Source organism: Centroberyx gerrardi, chromosome 3, assembly GCF_048128805.1.
Source record: "Centroberyx gerrardi isolate f3 chromosome 3, fCenGer3.hap1.cur.20231027, whole genome shotgun sequence".
NCBI classification, from domain to species: domain Eukaryota; kingdom Metazoa; phylum Chordata; class Actinopteri; order Beryciformes; family Berycidae; genus Centroberyx; species Centroberyx gerrardi.
Window position 1 is genome coordinate 28,715,156 of NC_135999.1, and position 18,771 is coordinate 28,733,926.

General features: G+C 42.1%; 1 protein-coding gene across 1 annotated transcript; it reads left to right on the forward strand.

Annotated features, from left to right (window-relative positions):
- The first annotated feature begins 2,617 nt into the window (after nucleotides 1-2,617).
- On the forward strand, nucleotides 2,618-13,847 carry LOC139910102 (aspartate aminotransferase, cytoplasmic-like). Its single transcript, XM_078282575.1, has 9 exons — nucleotides 2,618-2,787; nucleotides 5,767-5,948; nucleotides 6,596-6,719; nucleotides 7,436-7,548; nucleotides 7,965-8,069; nucleotides 8,995-9,145; nucleotides 9,449-9,614; nucleotides 10,812-10,954; nucleotides 12,276-13,847. Exons 1-9 carry the CDS (start codon nucleotides 2,679-2,681, stop codon nucleotides 12,413-12,415), a joined length of 1,233 nt encoding a protein of 410 aa, XP_078138701.1. The 5' UTR covers nucleotides 2,618-2,678; the 3' UTR covers nucleotides 12,416-13,847.
- The last annotated feature ends 4,924 nt before the right edge of the window (nucleotides 13,848-18,771 follow it).

An 18,771-nucleotide genomic window follows, 5' to 3' on the forward strand; every position in this document is an offset into this window, starting at 1 on the left:
TAGGGACAATAAGAGGCAGAGATAATTAAAAACAGGTTTTGTTTAATTTGACATGATGCAAAAAAAATGCTCAAAAAGTATAAGAAATTAAAAGTGAAGTCAAATTTTCAGACAAATTTTTCAGACTGTCAGGCTCATTAGTGCTTTCATTTTTGAAAGTTTTCTGCTATCAAACTCCATTGTAGCTGCACTGGAAATATCTCAATGTGATGTCATGTTGTCTACGTTTGGCCAGTTATATATATATATATAAAAAAAGATATATATATATATATATATAGCTGTTTTTAAGAGTGTTAACATGTTTTAGGGTGGAATTTTCCTTTAAGTTACATATTATTCTTTCAAAAGTACCATGATTTGTTTTTATTTTGTGCTATCTGTTATCTTGAAACAGTCAGTGTTACTTTTCTCAAATGGTGGATATCTCATTTTGGAACTAATCTCTTCCTGTTCTACTTTACTTAGCATGGACCAACTCACCACAGCTAGTTCCTTCCATGTGTAAATGCACTTTGCGATTAAACTTGATTCAGATTCTGATCCTAACTTGTTAAAACGAGGTTTGTTCAGCGGAGCGTTCCCCTCCGCGCCTCGCTGAGCGCCAACACATCTCTCTTTTTACACTCCTGGAAAATGGCTGAAAGGCCTCTGTCAGCCCTGCAGCCTGCAGCCAGCAGGAGAGCGGGAGCGGAGGCCACCAGACGTCCATCATGTCGACAAATTGACTCAATCAGCTTCATCCAGGAGCATTAGCCCCTCGCCCCTTTGAAATCCAACACTGTTGACGGTTCACGGCAGCGTTTCTGGAGAGGGAAAGGAAAAGGAAAAAGTGGAGGAGAGGAGGAGGCCTCGTCCCTGGCAGTGACAGAGTGAGAGGGGAAGAGCCGGAGACCTGTGTGATGTGTGATGTGTGATGCGCTAAGTGTGTGTGTGTGTGTCTGTTCTTCTACTTCTATCCTTGTGAGAACCACTTTGAGTTTTAGACCTTCAGATTGAGGACAGTTTTGCAAAGTGACGTCATTTTGGCCGATCCTAAGGGGTTCGTTTAGGATTATGATTTGTATTTAGGGTTAAGATTAGGATTAGGGTTTAAGGAATGGATGTAGTCAATGAAGGTCCTCATAAAGATAGAAGTACATAGGTGCGTGCGTGGGTGTGTGTGTGTGTCTGTGTGTCAGAGTCACACTTCACTGACACAAAAACATGCTACTCCAGCTATAGGAGGGCTGGAAGTGGAGGCTATACAGAAGTGAAGCAGAGACTATTCGTCAAACACTTCAGATCAAACACAGGAGAGAGAAAGACAGAGAGAGAGAGAGGAGAGAGAAAGAGAGAGACAGTGGAGAAGAGAAACACACCTGGATGTTTGTACAAAGTTTCCTAACAGGAGATGAACCACCTAGAGGGTCTAAATCCACATGGCTGTCTAATGTGTGTGTGTGTGTGTGTGAGTGTGAGAGAGAGAGAGAGAGAGAGAGAGAGAGAGAGAGAGAGAGAGAGACAGAGAGAGGGAGAGAGAGAGAGAGAGAGACAGAGAGAGGGAGAGAGAGAAAGAGTTAGAGAAAGATCCATGATTTTGCTTTTGTGTGAGCTACAATAAAAAACGCAGAAAACTGGTCACGTCAGAACTGTTTGCCAGACCTTGTTGAAATGAAATAGGTCTGCTAGATAAAGGTTAAGAATACTATGTAGAGAGAGAGAAAGATTGTTTCTCTGTTTTGTTTTGATATGATCGTTATATATGATGTAATATAGGTTGTGAACTGCTTTGGCAGTTTTGTTATGTGACAAAGTGACAGTGATGCTGATAAAGCATCTTTGAATTGAATTGAACTACGTACGAGAGAGAGAGAGAGGAGAGAGAGAACAGTCATTCTGACAACCATATGCACATTCCTTTGCTTGGTTACACTGACCTCTGGTGGCAGAACATGAGGCCTGACATGCTGTTCATGACTGATACTTATCTACGGGATTATTACCAGCCATGCATAAATACACATCACACCTCTAAAATACAACAGAAGAGTGATCTCATGCGTGCATAGCAGTGATGGAGAGGGTAAATAAAAAGTTAGAGGTAAACTATTACATCCAGTCGGTGATCATCATGAAGCAAACAAACAACCATCAATAAAAACAAAAATCAATTAAACTTTCAGAAAAGCATTCATTTATGTCATGGAGATTTATGTGAGCCTAAAAAGATGTTTGTATTATATCTTGTTCAGATAAACTATAACTACTACTACTACTACTACTACTACTACTACTACTACTACTACTACTACTACTACTACTACTTCTTCTTCTTCTTCTTCTTCTTCTTCTTCTTCTTCTTCTTCTTCTTCTTCTTCTTCTTCTTCTTCTTCTTCTTCTTCTTCTTCTTCTTCTTCTTCTTCTTCTTCTTCTTCTTCTGCCATCTGCATTAAACCAGCAGTGAATCTGCAGCGTTCGATTCCGTTTGCAGACCTTTAACGTACTGTCCTCTCATTGGCTACCTCAGAGTCACGTCAGTGTTACGTGCCATCCTATTGGTTGCTGTACAGACGCCCATATCGGATTGTCCTGAAGCGGGTTGAAGGTGAACCGGGCCCCGTCTCTCCGTCTCTCGCAGCAGCCTCTCTCTCCCCGTCTCCTCCTCACTCCGAGCCGCACCGGGATCTGACAGAGCCATGTCCGTATTCAGTGAGGTCCCGCAGGCTCCTCCCGTGGCGGTGTTCAAACTCACCGCGGACTTCAGAGAGGACTCCCACCCGCAGAAGGTGAATTTGGGAGTAGGAGGTAAGAGATGTTTGCTGCTTGCTAATTAATGCTAGCTTACTGACAGTGAGTTAGCCTAGTGCCAACCCGTCCTGTCACCGACCGTGCTTGTGCCTGCTAGCCTCCGTTAGCTGTCTCGACTGGTCTGTCACTGTCGAGCAGCGCTGGTGTTATCATGCCAGAGAGCATGCCGACTAACGTTAGCAGCTCTTTGCTTTGACCTTCGTACAAGCTAGCAATCCAGCTAGCAAGCAGCCACTGACAGGATCAGGTGTTTTGACAGCAACCGTTAGCCGGTAGAGACACTAACAGTTAGGCTACATCGATAAATGAGTTGCCCTAATATGGAAAACTACTCCTGACAACACTAGTGTGGAAATGTAATTGCTATATTCTGGATACTGAATCAATGAATGATGATAAGTGATTGATTGGAATTAGAATTTAATGAAGCAGTGACTCGTCTTGTGACTGCTCTGTCGTCATTTCCCCAAGTCAAAGCACTGAGATGAACTGAGTTGTGCTCAACCAGCCAGAGTTGAGGTTCTGCCTATAAAAATGTCAGTAAAGGAATAAAAAAACTAAGGCACAACACTCGCTCTGTAGAAAAATATTTTTATTGCATTAAAAACATGAGGTTTCGGCCATGTCAAAGCACAGCAGCCCTGCCTGGGATCCTGGGCAGGAAGCCAGCAAGCGCCACTCATTTAGAGAGAACAGCAGGTTCTCATGTTTGTCAAGGTCTAAAATACCGTAGATGTCACACTGACTTGTTCCAGTGTCTCACTTATCGTGGCGCAGCCTTGGACATGTCATTCTCCAGTATTTAAACAGGGACTCTACAGGCAGATGCTGATGCGCAGGTATGTAGCATCCTGGCATCTTTTAAGCCCTGGCAGCACCAGGAGCATGAAGACTGGGGCTTCCTGGTTTGATGTCTTCAAAGCATCCGAATGTCAACATCTGATCTTATCAGTTCTTAAACCTTTAGAAACAACACGATGACGAGCTGGCAAGGCGAATGATGCAATCTCTAATCAATTTGTACATTGGATACCTCAAAATAAAATGAAACCTACATGCTTTTTTTCTTTACACATCTTTAATATTTAAAAAGTTTAAGTTCTGTTGACACAAGGAAGAACTAAGATGGGATGGGCAATCGTGCCAAGGAGCGCCGAGAGTCTGCAGGTTTTCATTCCAGCCAAACACTAGGTGACAGCGGGTGACTGATTAGCTCCTCCTCTCTGGTTGAAGGTGTGTTAACCAATTAAATCACCGGGTGTAGACCTTGGTCCAAAACATTTATCTGTGCCCCAAACCAGTTAGGCCTGGATATAATGAACACAGGATAAATGCTACCCAATGTGCCTCCCTCACCTGCGTGCTCTAGCCAAGACTTTAAGATCTCTATTTCCTGGGATACACACCCTTAGATTGGTAGTAAATGATCATTGCTTCAGGTGAAATTAATGTGCTGTGTGGATTTGGAGAAAAAGATAAGAATTTAATATGGACGGCAAACAGTAGGAGTCACCCCTATGCCCTTCACCATGCATGTCAGCCTTAAATTTGTATGGAAAACATGTCCAGGGAACAGAAAAAGTGTTTTTAAAGAATATCTCTCTTAAGAAATCACACTGATCTCACTCCTAAAAGATGCAGTGGTTTTGTGAAAATATCTTTTGTCTATATTATTTTGAGGAATAAACCTCATATAAAAGTGGTATAAAATGGCGTCATGCCCGGATCAATACACATCAATATACAATAACAAATTAAGTGAAAAAAGTTGCATACAAAATTCTTCATCAGTCTTATCCTTGTAACAGTGTCACTTCAAAATACATTTGTAATGTAAATGTAAACTGCAGCTAATATACTATGGAGCAAGAAATGACAGATCAGCTATTTTGTAGTTGTATTTACAGTGAATTGTTCTGGACAAATAGGAAAATGTTTTTGAAAGACAAAATCGGGGAGTGTGTGATCATATAGGCCTAGTTGTTTGTTTCTTCTTCTTCCCGCATTAGAAGACCAGTGATCTGCAACTCTCCATATGCGTGACGCCCCGTCTTTGCCCTGTTGCCTGGTGTGAACAGTCTTGTAGTGTGACCTAGGCTTTAAGTGTGGTTCGCCGTGAAGTGGCAGCTGTGGCAGGACAGGAGAGCGTCTCCCGTTCACTTTCCCCCCACACAGATCTTCCCAGCTGTTCCACCGATTCAAGTCAACAACCTGCCAGTCACAAACCTGCTTGTCTAACCTTTAAACTACGCCCGTCCCGTCCCGTCCCTTCCTGGTCTGTAGCGCTGGCTGTTTTGAATGTTTGACTCACAGCGTCTTTAGCTCAACGTGGCACAGAGAGCAGAGCTGAGCGCCGTGCTGCAGCTACATGGAGGAAACTCTCTGCTGTGGCCTGTCATTTGATACAGGCCCGGCCAGCAGTTGGACCGCTTTCAAAAAAAGGGAGCACGAGTTCCACAGGAGTCAACCATGCACCACACACACACACTCATGCACATATAGACTTTAGTCTCTCTATTCAGGGTGACCTTCAGGGAGTGTGTGGTACAGAATGAAATGAAATACTCTTGTCTCTCTCTCTCTCTCCCTCCCTCCCCCTCTCCTTATCATTTCAGACTGCGTGATCATTATTATTATTATGGCTATTATTAGAACTAAAAGATAAAAAGATCCTTGACATCACATTTTGAGAAATGGTGCTATATGTTTCTGTAGTTCTTCTAGAACTGGTGCATAATATTCACTAAGGTTATTAATCAAAATATATTCACACAGATTAGCTTTGTACGGCAAAGAGAGCATTATTCATGTGAAAATGTTGCAGATTATTATTTTGTGTATTTGCCCAATTTCAAACCCAACTCACTTTAAGCCACATGACGACTTTAATCTTTGCCTTCTCGTCAGCGGATGCAGAACTCGAGCTCCGTGGCCTGTTGCTGATGTATTGTTCTTGTGGCTTTGTGTCCCCTCCAGCCTACCGTACGGATGACTGTCTGCCCTGGGTGCTGCCGGTGGTGAAGAAGGTGGAGCGGCTGATCGTGGAGGACGGCAGCCTGAACCACGAGTACCTGCCCATCCTCGGCCTGCCCGAGTTCCGCTCCGCCTCCTCCAAGGTTGCCCTGGGAGACGACAGCGCCGCCATCAAGGAGAACAGGGTAGGAGGGACACGCACACACACACACACACACACACACACACAGAGTAACCCGGCTATTAAAGTCTTATTCAGGTTAACCTGTTTACATGAACCTGTGTATGTATGTGTAATAAATTCCTGGATAATGTAAAATCACATCACATTAGTACATTAACCCATGATTAATTTTTCATAAGGTGTGTTACATATTCTTAACTGATGATGTAATACTACGGACTAATAATGTAAAGACGCAAAAATGTAATACATTTGTCTTATTCTTATGAGTTATTACATTATTTGTCTATGTTGTTATTATTATTACATCATCAGTTATATGTTACAGAAAAGAAAATATGTTACACTTCTTGTTAAGTGGTAATCACCGGTTAATGTCATAATGTGATGTTATTCCATTAACCAACAATTTATTACATTAACTCATTTTTTTTTTAACATTTTCAACCCATTTATTACATTTCATTTATTACATTTTGACAAGTTATTACGTCATCAGTTCCATGGTCCTGATTGGTTTGTCTTGAACAATTTTGACCTTTTTTTTTTATCCCTACCCTCTTGGCTCAAAGCTCAAAACCTCCCTCTTATATTATTCATGTCTCACCCTTTTCCCTCCTCCTTTCCTCGTCTCCTCTCCTCTCCCAGGTGGGAGGAGTCCAGGCTCTGGGCGGGACGGGTGCGTTGAGGATCGGGGCGGAGTTCCTGCGGCGCTGGTACAACGGCGTCAACAACACGGCCACGCCCGTCTACGTCTCAGCGCCCACCTGGGGTCAGTAGACCGCTCTAGTACGGCAGGGTTTCCATGTGGTTAGAAAGATCGTCCCGTAACTGGAAACATGTTATGTTCCGTTAGACTGGAACAAACATTAAAGAGTAACTAAACCACAAACCCAAATCTGTCTGAAGCCTGACATCTAATGGTAAAAAGGATGCTACTAAAGTGGCCATCTGCTATTGGCTGATCTTTGGTGCCAGGTGATGTCACCACCATGTTATTCTCTATACAAGGTGACAACCAAGATGACACCTGGTACCAAAGATCAGCCAGTAGCAGATGGTATTTTCAGTAGCATGCTTTTCACTCTTTAAAGCATAATTCTGTCCATTTCGACCTGGACCCTATTTTCCCAGATTTTTCCATCATACCAGTTGATTCTGACCAAAATCTCATGCACTATAGAGTTATGTCTCACCTGGGTACGCGGCTCTGCAATACACTCATTTAGGGCTAGTGGATGCTCCAAAAATCAAACCGTACATCTGTAATGAGACTAATGTGGAGTGTCAATAAAGATACAACACAAAGCCACAGTGAGTATACAGTATGTGGTGGCGTGTTCGACAGTGATTCTATTCCAGGCAAATTTGACTTTGTTGTTAGTATACCGCTGCCTTTATGGTGAAAAGGTAAAGGACAGTAGCAGTGGGGTTACAGTCAGTTTCGTAGTTGACTTGAGGTTTTAAACATCTGCTGCTTTTTCCCAGAGAACCACAATGCTGTGTTTGCCGACGCCGGCTTCAAAGACATCCGGCCCTACCACTACTGGGACGCTGCCAAGAGGGGCCTGGACCTCAGCGGGCTCCTGGACGACCTGGAGGTGAGGAGGGAAGGAGGGAAGGGTGCAGGGCTGCATGGATACTTGAGTATAATTTAGGATTCAACCAATATGGTTAATAAAGGTCGATACAGATATTTTTGAAACAAAGCTGCCAATAACTGATATTTTGTGCTGATATGTTTAAATTTGACCACTTGCATGCCAAAACATTTCAAGGATTCAGTGTTTCTCCTTGAATTTAGCTACAATTGCTTGCTCACAACGCTGTATGTTAGGAACCGATAGAGCAAACAAATAGAAACAAAAGCAAAGAAAAAGAGATGGAAACGAGAGAAAAGGAGAAAGTGAAAGAGACAAAGGGACAAATGTAGACATAGGAAGAGGGATCATGGTTTCAAAATGGTTATTTCATGTGGTCTTCTACTCCTCTCTCCCCTCCTCTTCCTCTCTCTCAGAAAGCTCCAGAACATTCCATCTTCGTCCTCCATGCCTGCGCCCACAACCCCACCGGCACCGACCCCAACCAGGAGGAGTGGAAGAAGATAGCGGAGATCATGAAGGTAAAAGGCTCTCGCTGCTGCAGTAGCCTTCAGATCATATCACAACGAGTGAGGGCTCTGCACATTGTCACTTTTTCTGGACATCTGGTTCTTCCACCAAACAATGCACATATCCAAATCTGCACGTTCTGTACATATTATCTACACTGTGTAGATATGTGCACTTGTATAGTTGTCTCAATGCACTTCTGCATGCTTAGATGCTTCTGTACTGATTGTTTCATACTATTAAAGGGTAACCTATTAAAGGGTAATCTTTTTGTGTCTCAGTGACTAAAGGGGACAACGATTTTTGAAATTGGTCCAGTATTGAGCGAGATGCCACTGACAGGCTCAGATTGTTATTATATGTGTCTGACAACATTATGGAAAGGACCCTACAGAGAAATGAAAGGTTTTTCTTTACGTTTCGCTTGATCCGGTCTGTGTGTAACCAAGTCTCACTCAAGTCTCGCGAGAGTTGGAAGTTACACACAGACCGGCAAAGTGGCAAAAACAAGCACTTTTAGTGGACGTACATTGACGGTTCACATTTGCCCCGTCAGATTACATTGCAGCTCGTTTCGCGGCTGCCGGCTGATGCGATCTCGCTCAATCAACCAATTTAAAAAATTGTTATCCTCTTTAGTCGCTTAGACACAAAAAGATGGGAAAATAGGGTCCAGGTTGAAAAATACCGAAGTTACCCTTTAATACACAGTTTTGTGTGTTATCTGCAGCTTTTATGTTTGTCTTGATGCTCCTCTTTTGAAGATTCTTAGTTGCGATGAGACTACCAGGTTAAATTTAGGATGGATGGATGGGTGGATAGATAGATTGATGACATGATATCTGTCTTTTTCTGAGGGGATTTTCCTCACCTTGTGCTGTTTGTTCCTCCCTCTCCATATACTGTATTTGTCTCTTTCTCTCTTTCTCGCTCTAGAGGAGGAACTTGTTTGTGTTCTTTGACTCGGCCTACCAGGGCTTCGCCTCTGGCAGTCTGGATAAAGACGCCTGGGCCATCCGCTACTTCGTCTCCGAGGGCTTTGAGCTCTTCGTAGCCCAGTCCTTCTCCAAGAACTTTGGCCTTTACAGTGAGTGCACGCACGCACACACACACACACACACTTAAATGTAATCCTGTGGTCCTGTGCCGCTCAGTGGGTAGCATGGCACCAGTGTCTGAAACGAACTTTTTGGCTGGTGAAGATTTTTGTGCCCAGTAGTGTTCTAATTTGTAACTGATTGAGTAGAGCAAGGCATTAATGGTTCCATTCCCACCGGGGCCGTCCTTACTGAAGATGTAGTTCATTCTTAAAATAGAAGACCAAGACCTCCACCGAGCTGCATATGTTTTCATGTAATCCCTCCACCCTCTCTGTCTCTGTCGTACTCAGATGAGAGAGTGGGTAACCTGACAGTGGTTGCCCAGGACAATGAGAACCTGACCCGCATCCTGTCCCAGATGGAGAAGATCGTCAGAACGACCTGGTCCAACCCGCCGTCCCAGGGAGCGCGCATCGTCAGCAAGACCCTCAACTGCCCCGAGCTCTTCGCTGAATGGTACGGTCCAAACAGTCAGGGAGTCCCACTGTTGTTCACATTTCATCCAGTGAGCCCAGAATCTCATATTTTCAGACTGCATCATTATTCCCATCTGTTTATCAGTAGTTTAGTAAAGCAATTACAACATACAGCTAATTACAAATGGGTTACCTCCTGTGGTGTGTCATAGGCGCAATGAATTATGGTCATTGTAGTTGACTAACACACTTTCGGTGTTTGACAACATTAAATTGTGGTTTTGTGAAAGTTACATGAAAGAAAATGCCAGGTTTGAATGTCAGTTTCATGCATCACAGCACCATGAATGACTGTAAACCAAAATTATTTGGGAGCTTTTAATTTACCTGTACGGGTCTCCTAAATATTATATGGGAAACACTGACACAGGCATAATGCAACTTGTATAATCCTATACACATACAATAACCTATATCATACTTAATATGTTGAATGCAATGTCCAGTGGAAATTAATTAAATTCAGAATGGAAGAATCTGTTACTGCTGCAGCATTCTATTGCAGATGCATTGGATTGCATGTGTTGCATTTATTCTACTTATGTGTGGATTATGTAAGGCATAAACCAAATGTTTTACCCATTTTTATCTAGCTCTCCATGATATTTTCATGATGAAATAATTTCATCCGTGAATAAAAGATAAGAAAACTTTTGCCGCAATGCTACAATCAATAACCAGGCCTGATCAGCTTCCTCTCAATATGTTTGGGTCACAGGATCTTTGCACAGAGCTCTGCACAGAGTTCACAGCAACATAAATGCATGATGGATTAAATGTGATCGCAGCAGATGCACACCGAGCTTTTCCCAACTTCCTTTAAAATATTTAAGCAACTCTTAACGCTTGAATGCCATCAAAGTCTGTAATGCAGGAACTTGATTTAGCTCAGCTGGAGAGGCAGTTTCAAAGTCTCATGTCAAGTTTTGTCGTTCTTCTTTTCTTTTCTCCCTTCTGTTCTCCTCCTCTCTCATTTTCTGCTCTTTTTTGCGTTTTGCTCTCTCCTCTTCTGTTGCCCTGTGCCCCTCTTCTCTTCTGTTCTTCACTCTTCATTGCTTCTCATTTTCCATCTCTTTCCTTCTCTTGGTTTCCTGCTCTTCTCATCTCCTGTCTCCTCACTTCCTTCTCTCCTCCCCTTCTTCCTCTCTCCCTCCTCCATCCCCCTTCCTGTCCATAGGAAGGATAATGTGAAGACCATGGCTGACCGGGTTCTGTTGATGAGGGACCAGCTGCAGGCCAAGCTGCAGGCTCTTGGCACCCCGGGGACCTGGGACCACATCACCCAGCAGATCGGCATGTTCAGCTTCACCGGCCTCAACCGTGAGTGGAACACACACACACACACACACACACTCTCACTTGTATTTAGTTGTTTACATGGAAACATTAAGGACAACAGAGTGGTGTAGAGAGTAGAGACACTGCCCTAGGTTCAAACCCCCATGTCGGTAACCAGCCGCCCTGCTGAAGTGTCCTTGAGCAAGACACTGAGTCCCTACTAGCTGTTCTGTAGCTGAGCCTCACCTCCCTCCAGGGATGATGACAATGAGTAGCATAAGTTAATGGCGTCAGTATCAAAATTTGCACAATTGATTCTGAATAGGGAAAAAATGAAATTGTGATTTATATATCCAGCTCTATAGCCTGGTGAGCTAGCCTTCCATCCAGCTGGAAGGTGACAGTCTAGAAACCTGACATGGAGCTCATCAATGTGCTGTAATCAGAATGTGCTCAACTTTTGTTGCGTTTTATTGGTTGCCAAACATGTCACCTGGAACCTGATGTCCAAACACACGGTGAACGTAATTATTGATGCTCATGGTTTTGACCGAGCAGTGGACGCAGCCATAAGCGAGCTCTGCACCAGCCTCCTCAATATTGACACTGTTGCTGTAGGCAACATCAAAGAAAGGTGTTTGGCAGAGCTGTGACCAAGTCGACTTCCCAAGTCAGTCTCAAGTCTTGAGGCACAAGTCTCAAGTCAAGTCCCAAGTCTAAATGTAGATTACCAAGTTAAGTCATTAATGTCAAGTCTCAAGTCTAAAATGTAGAACAGCAAGTCAAGTCAGAACAAATCCAGTATCAATTTAATATCTTAAAGAAAACTAAATATCTAGGACTTTTCAATGCAATATGGTTTTAATAGGATAAAAACTTGGTAAGAGCATCATGAGTTTGATTTCTATAATCAGTTTCAACTTCAATAAATTCAATCATTCCATACAAATTCAGAAAACAGAATTTAAATTCAGTCGTCTGCTGGAACAAATCTCATCACTTTCAATCTAAGTCATTTACACAAACACAAGATCTCAAGTCAAGACTTTAGAAACCTTTTCAAGTCATCAAAGTACAAGTCAGAGTCAAGTCCCAAGTCACCAGAACCCAAGTCAAGTCTCCTCTTCATGCATCAGGTCAAGTCTCAAGCAATTAAAACTGTGACTCGAGTCCAAGTCATGTGACTCGAGTCTCCACCTCTGGGGTTCGGTCAAAGAGTCTGGTTAGGCCCAGGCATCCAGCCGTACATACTGGCCTTCAGAACAAATACAGTCTTTAATTAGCCCTTTTTAAAACATGCAGCATCGGTGCTTCTTCTACATTCTGAATGACCTCTGTCTCTGTGTTGTGATTCGTTCCACAGCCAAGCAGGTGGAGTACATGATCAAAGAGAAGCACGTGTACCTGATGGCCAGCGGTCGCATCAACATGTGCGGCCTGACCACCAAGAACATCGACTACATCGCCCAGTCCATCCACGACGCCGTCACCAAGGTCCAGTAGAGGCCACGCCCCTCTCCGCCCACTTCCTGCTTCCTGTCTGCAACAGGAAGTCTCGTCATGTGATGTGTGTGCCCTGTGCCCCCCACCCCCCGCTCTTGTTTGTGTGTTGATAATGCACTGCATCCTCTCCTCTGATTGGTTAAACTGCAGTAGCAATTAAACCAATGGGAGGACAGTTGAGATGCCTTTCTGTTGTAAGAAGATTTATTCCTTTTTTGGGAGGTGCAATGATTTTAGAAAGACACTTACACACACACACACACAGCCAGTTCTCTCTGTAAGCAGTGCTCTGTATACCCAAAGTACATCATATATAGAAGATGAATTCTGTCAAAACATTTAACTCTTATATCCAGGTTCTCCTTCCTCCTAGATCACTGTCCCATCTGTCAGTAATATGAAAGCTTCTTGTCAAATCATTTCTGGTCACAAAATTTCTCTTTGCCTTTTTTGCTTTTTCCAACTTGGACATCAGGATGTCGGCCTGCAACAGTTTTAAAGTGTTTGTTTTTCCTGCTAATTTATAGCACTTGAAGGGTTTACATTTAGTTCATGTTGTATTGAACAAATGTCACTGCAGCTGAGTTAGTGTAAATAGATGGAATCACTGTTGAGGTCACACTTTTTACCACAACTACTGCTTCTCTTTAGCTCCATGATGGAGAGGAATTGTTTGGAAAAAAGTTCATCAAGTTTTCCTGTTTTCAGCCATCAGAAGGTACAAGGAACAGTCTGGTAACTAATTGGTTGAGATACAGTAGAGTGTATTGTGTTAGAATATACTTATTAGGTCGTACTGTATAACATTCACAGAATAATTACTCTTACTGTATATGAAGTAACAGATCCTTCATGTAACCTGTTGGCTACATCTACTGTTTTAAAGCCTTTTAGATCAGTTGTTGGGAACAACGACAACTAAGAAGCACAATCACCTCATCCCAGGACGTTCTTGTAGTGTTGACGTGTCTAGAGAAGGGCATTATGGGTACGACGGTCATCGTCTCGGTCATGTGACTGGGTTGAAAGGTCACTTAAATGGTCACGCATGATGTGCCTGGAAGTCAAATGTCTTTGTGTGTCTTATGTTTTGCCTTGTCAGACCTGTGCAGCTACATAAAGAAAGCAGATCTTGATGTTATTATTTTAACCACTGGACACTGTTTTAAGGTCTTGAAGCTATTCTGTGTGCCAACAATGAACAAAATCACAACTCTGCAAATTGATATTGTTTTCCCACCCTGCTGTGCCCTTATCATGTCACTGGAAGCCTGTGTAAAGTCTGTTGTTGTAATGAAACTTCTCTGGTCGCACCTCAGAGCCGGACGGTTGTTTAGCCACATAGCCACGCTCCATTAGGCAGCATTGTTTCTGTGGCCTGGAGCAGTATGTGTGTTCATACTGAAATAAATTATAAACTAAGGGAACCAAACCTCTGCTTTCTCTCTGTTTGTCTCACACCGCTTCCTCAATATAGCATCTACCACAGCTGCAGTAAATGCCAATGGGTAATAGTTAGGGCTGGGCGATAATTCAGTATTATCATTTATTGTCTTTAAGTGGAATCATACTGTCATGAAATGGTGATTTTGGGATATCGTGACTCAATACCGCTGTCTAAACTAATGATAACAAGCAAATTTGATTCAAAAACTGACAAAATGAGGTATGAAACATTTTAAGGACATTGCTTATTTGAAAATTTCAGTTTTGACATCACACCTAGCATTCAGTTCAATGGGATGAACATTCATTTGATTATTTAATGTGATTTTGCATACATGAGCGATATCGTGATGTATATCGATATTGAAAGAAATCCTTATGATTATTGTGATATTGATTTCAACCATATCATCATGAGAAGACAAGAAAATTCATATTGGAAGTTGATTTTTCCTTGTAATGTTGCTGATCTAGGAATTGAAGCTTTTTCCGCTGTTGCTCTCACTGGAAGTAATTCTGGATTCCAGGGTTTTAATAAAAAGCCTAAAAAAAACCTAGTAAATGTAAAATGAAATGAAGAGGCAGGCTGTTGAAATATACTGTGGATCTTTATATTTCTGTACATTTTGATGCAAAATACCATCACATAGCTGCTTTTTTTTTTTTTTTTTTTACAAGTTATCAGTAGTCACATAAACACTTTATCCATACATCTCTTCCACACTGGTCTTCCCATTAGAAAAAGCATAACAGAGGTGAAAACAATATACTTTCCCATAAACACTTTATCCATACATCTCTTCCACACCGAGTTGAAAACAATAGAAGTTTCCATTGAGCACCAATCTGGGATTATATTACCTATGCCCAGCTCAGAAATAACGTTAATGGAAAACTGGAGACTGAATCAAAATCTATTTCCTGATCCTGGATCTAGGAAAACTGAACATCTCCATCTCTTCTCCGCAGTCTAACCAACAAAACCTCCAGATCAGAATCCATATTCTCTGGCTTCGTCAACATGACCTCAGAGCATCATGCTGATTGGCTGCGGCCTGTGCTCCAATGCAGCAAAGTGACTCAGCAGATTTGATGTATTGCACCCCAGAGAGGGATGCCCCCCCCCTCCCGCTCCCTGTTACATTAGCCAATCGGGCGACTTGGAGAGCACCCCTCCTACTTTTCCACCCTCCTCCACCAGGGTTTGACCGATATCGTTTTTTGAAGGCCGATACTTTTGGAGTGAAGCTGCCCATAGCCGATATTCAGTATCTTTAAATTTGACCACTTCATGGAAAAGAAATTACAACTGATGAGTGTTTCCCCCAGAATGTTAGTCTTTGCAGGATGGGAAACACCTTCTGAAAACAACATTTCAACCATCTTAGGACATAGGAAATTATTTTAGGTGGGTTACTGCCTTAAAATGAAGAATTAACTCACAAAAACAATTAAACAAATAAATAAAATGTACAAAAAAAAAAAGGTTTGAAAGTTTGAAAAGGTTTTCAGACTGTGTTTACGCAGCAGTCAGGGAGGAACCTCCATCATAGACATAAATTGGCTCAATATCGGTGCCATATATCGGTCTAACCCCAACCATCACCCCTCTATCCACTCCTCCCATCCTCTCTCATCCCTCCGTGCATCTTTTCTGTACCCCCCCCCTCCTCTCCTCCTCTCCTGTGGTGCAGTGGCACAAATCTGAACCTGAAAACACCGGCAGGCCGAGCCACGCCCGGCTGTCCCTCCCCGCCAAACTATCAGCCCAGAGGGAACATTTGTCCTGAATGCTCCCCTGATGTGATTGTTTTTCCAGATATGGCGTCCAAATCAATTTCTGGCAGATTTTTTATTGGTCTTTGCTCTCTATCATAATGATAAAAACTACAAAATCAAATTTGGACTCACTTAGGCTGAGGCATAACACCAACTGACACCCATATCAGCTCTATTTGGCTGCCATATACATACAGTCAGATCCATAAGTGTTTGGAAAGTGACACTTTGGTGTTATGCCAAGTCTCCATAATCAGTGATGTAGTCACATTGTGATTAAAAAGGCAGATCAACTTTGATTTCCAGGGAGTGATCACAATAAGATAACAGCCACTAATTAAAAACAATTAGAAACAATTATTTTTCCTGGTGTTTTCATGTAGGTCATATCATTCAACCACTCACTGTAATGGATAATATGAATCATCATATCAGAAAGATTCAATTAGTTTACAGATGTGGATAAACTGAGTTTAGGTGGGATTTACCCTCAGAAACATTCTCTCCTGTCATACTTTGGGACGTGATATTACACACTGACTGACAGTCTAAATACTGATGGAGCTCACCGCCAGACTTGAGGATCATTTTATACTTGCCCACACAGAAAATTTAGGCCTGGTCATAATTTCTATCCCTGGACAATCAGATAGAAATGAGTTATGAAGAACAGACATCACATGACATCACTTATTTGTTGCGTAAAAGCACAGCGAATGGGAATCCGAATAAACCTTAAAGAAGAAAGCCTAGACAGACCGGGGAACTGTTTTATCCTGCTTAGGACCCAGGTGGGTGGTGTAAGTGCCAGAAAGTTTAGACAATAATATTATAATATTGTGATATCACAGGAAAGTATTTAAAAGTTTACTTTTGTGTGAATCTGTGTGACCTTATCTGTCACTATCTGAATTGTCCTAACGTAGTAAACACCACCCACCTGGTAGTCACTTCAAGCAAAAACAAACACCTGGGATTATTTGCAATTTGACAACTGTTGGGCGCAGAACATTTAAATGTTAAATATTCCAGGTAGAGCACTTATTAATGTGTCTGATGATCTGGACAGTCCTCAGTTGTTTAAAACATTGCGTTCAACTTATTCAACATTTACATTACATCATCTGCAGGTTCGGTAACATTCAGAACTGTGTCAGAAGTGTTTTTCCGTATTGCTTTCATACAGAATTTGGGTAGCGGTGCTTTATTCAAGTGAGAGTTGCAAAAAAAGAAAAAAAAGAGACAAGCTTGATAAAGATCCCCCCCCCCCCCCATCCCCCCAACCTCCATTTAAAACATAACCCTAACCAGCCACTTTTAAGGGGCTTTTGTTAATAATTTGCATTGAGAATCAGACAAATCGACCCCATGCTTGTTAGGGTTAGGGTTAAATCATGCTGGAGAGAACTCTGTTGTGGTCAAGGCTTAGTTTGCATTCAAAATGTAAACCTATAAACTCCATCCCACCCTCATAACCCTTATATTCATATCAGTAATCCATGCAGCTAGGAGGCCAATTTCATCTCCGCAAACAAAGCTATATTGCAAAAAAGAGCATTCATTTATAATTGATACACTTCTCAAATTCAATAGAGGCTTTGCAGTTGTGTCACAAATCTCCCAGCAACCACATCTGGCGCCATCATGGAGGCGAAGAATAAACCGTATGCAAATAATGATTAAATATATAACAACCGGGAAAACCTAGAAAAGGAGAGATATGTGAAAAAATATAGTTGTGGTGTGGCTGTAGATCCATTCAGTAACGTTGTAAGTAAAAGTGAATTGTCTGATGAGGTGGATTTGCTTCTAAATTTAGGTTACTGAGACAAATGAAACATCTTTAGTCCCAGCATCTGGTCTGAGTCTCTACTCCAAAACACTGGGCTCTATTTTCTTGACGCTGCATGGCGGATTTTCGTCAGGCGCACGCAGGTTTTTTCAAACAAAAAGTTGGCGTTTGGCTTTGTTAACTAGTTAACCTGCCAGCAAGCTAATTTAACACACGCTAAAGCAATGCTAATGTAGCCTATCATGCGACTACTAGCCACTACTAACACCAGTATTTGCTTCTACCAAATATTAGCTGGTGCGCAAATCAGATAGGAGTGTTGATTGGTTGCTAGCTAACAAGCTCACATTATCTAAATACAAAAATCATCCCATGTATCAATAAAAAACATAACAGCACAGAAATTAACTGTTTCTCTTCAATTCTTTTGAGTCGACCAAGTTGTATGTTTTGAAATGGAATCTGCTGTTTGCAGCCATGTTACCCAAGGGCTCAGGACCTCCAATATGGCCGCCAGAGGGTGCGTTGCGTCACCTGAGAGCCTTCTATATTATCTCATCTCAACTGATATGTCAGTGAGATGCTGTGGACTGAACCTAAGCCTGAGTGGGGGCAACGTCAGTGTGGAGCTCAGAAATCACTTGAGCTTTCTGGAGGCTAATTCAACTAAACATCTGTGAGGGGAAGTGCCTTGGTAACCCTAATAATATCCCCACTCTGACTCACCCCCTCTCTCCTCTAATATCCGAGCCAGGTTTCCACGTAGGCACTCACCCTAAACAACACAAGGCAAAGGAAACATCAATCCTGTGTAGTGGTAAATAGTATTTGTCCATGCAGCCAGATTTCATTTCACCTCACATAAATAAATATTGGAAAGGAGAGCCTTCATTTATAATTGAAACACATCTCATCTAAAAGGCTCACTTCGAGCGATGACTTTTTAAAGAGGGTTCAAACCGTGTGATGAATCCATAAGTCTCTGAATTGAAATGGAAACGAGCCCCATCCTAGATTTCTACAGCTATGTTCAGACAGGCAGCTCAAATTTAGATTTTTATACAAATCACAGAAGTGTTTCAAATGAGTTTTACTGCTGAGTGAAGAGGAGATGTCTACTGTGAATGGCTCTGTATGTAAGAGGATCTAGGGTTTAATTACCAGATAAAAAAGAGCATTAATCATTCAAATCAATAACCTGAACACAATGCAACTTAACTTCTGTTACGCTGAAATGTCTCCTGTGCAATTGGGAGCAATATGAAAAAATAGCAATGTCTTTGGTGTCCTCCAACCGTTTCTTCAGTGTCATCATTCCCTTCAACTCCATTGGAGAGGT

Bases quoted from the DNA above. Each gene is read 5' to 3' on its own strand.
- LOC139910102 (XM_078282575.1), top strand. From the start codon at position 2,679: ATGTCCGTATTCAGTGAGGTCCCGCAGGCTCCTCCCGTGGCGGTGTTC. The intron at 8,070-8,994 runs GTAAAAGGCTCT...TTCTCGCTCTAG, and splicing joins AGATAGCGGAGATCATGAAG to AGGAGGAACTTGTTTGTGTT. The intron at 9,146-9,448 runs GTGAGTGCACGC...TGTCGTACTCAG, and splicing joins CAAGAACTTTGGCCTTTACA to ATGAGAGAGTGGGTAACCTG.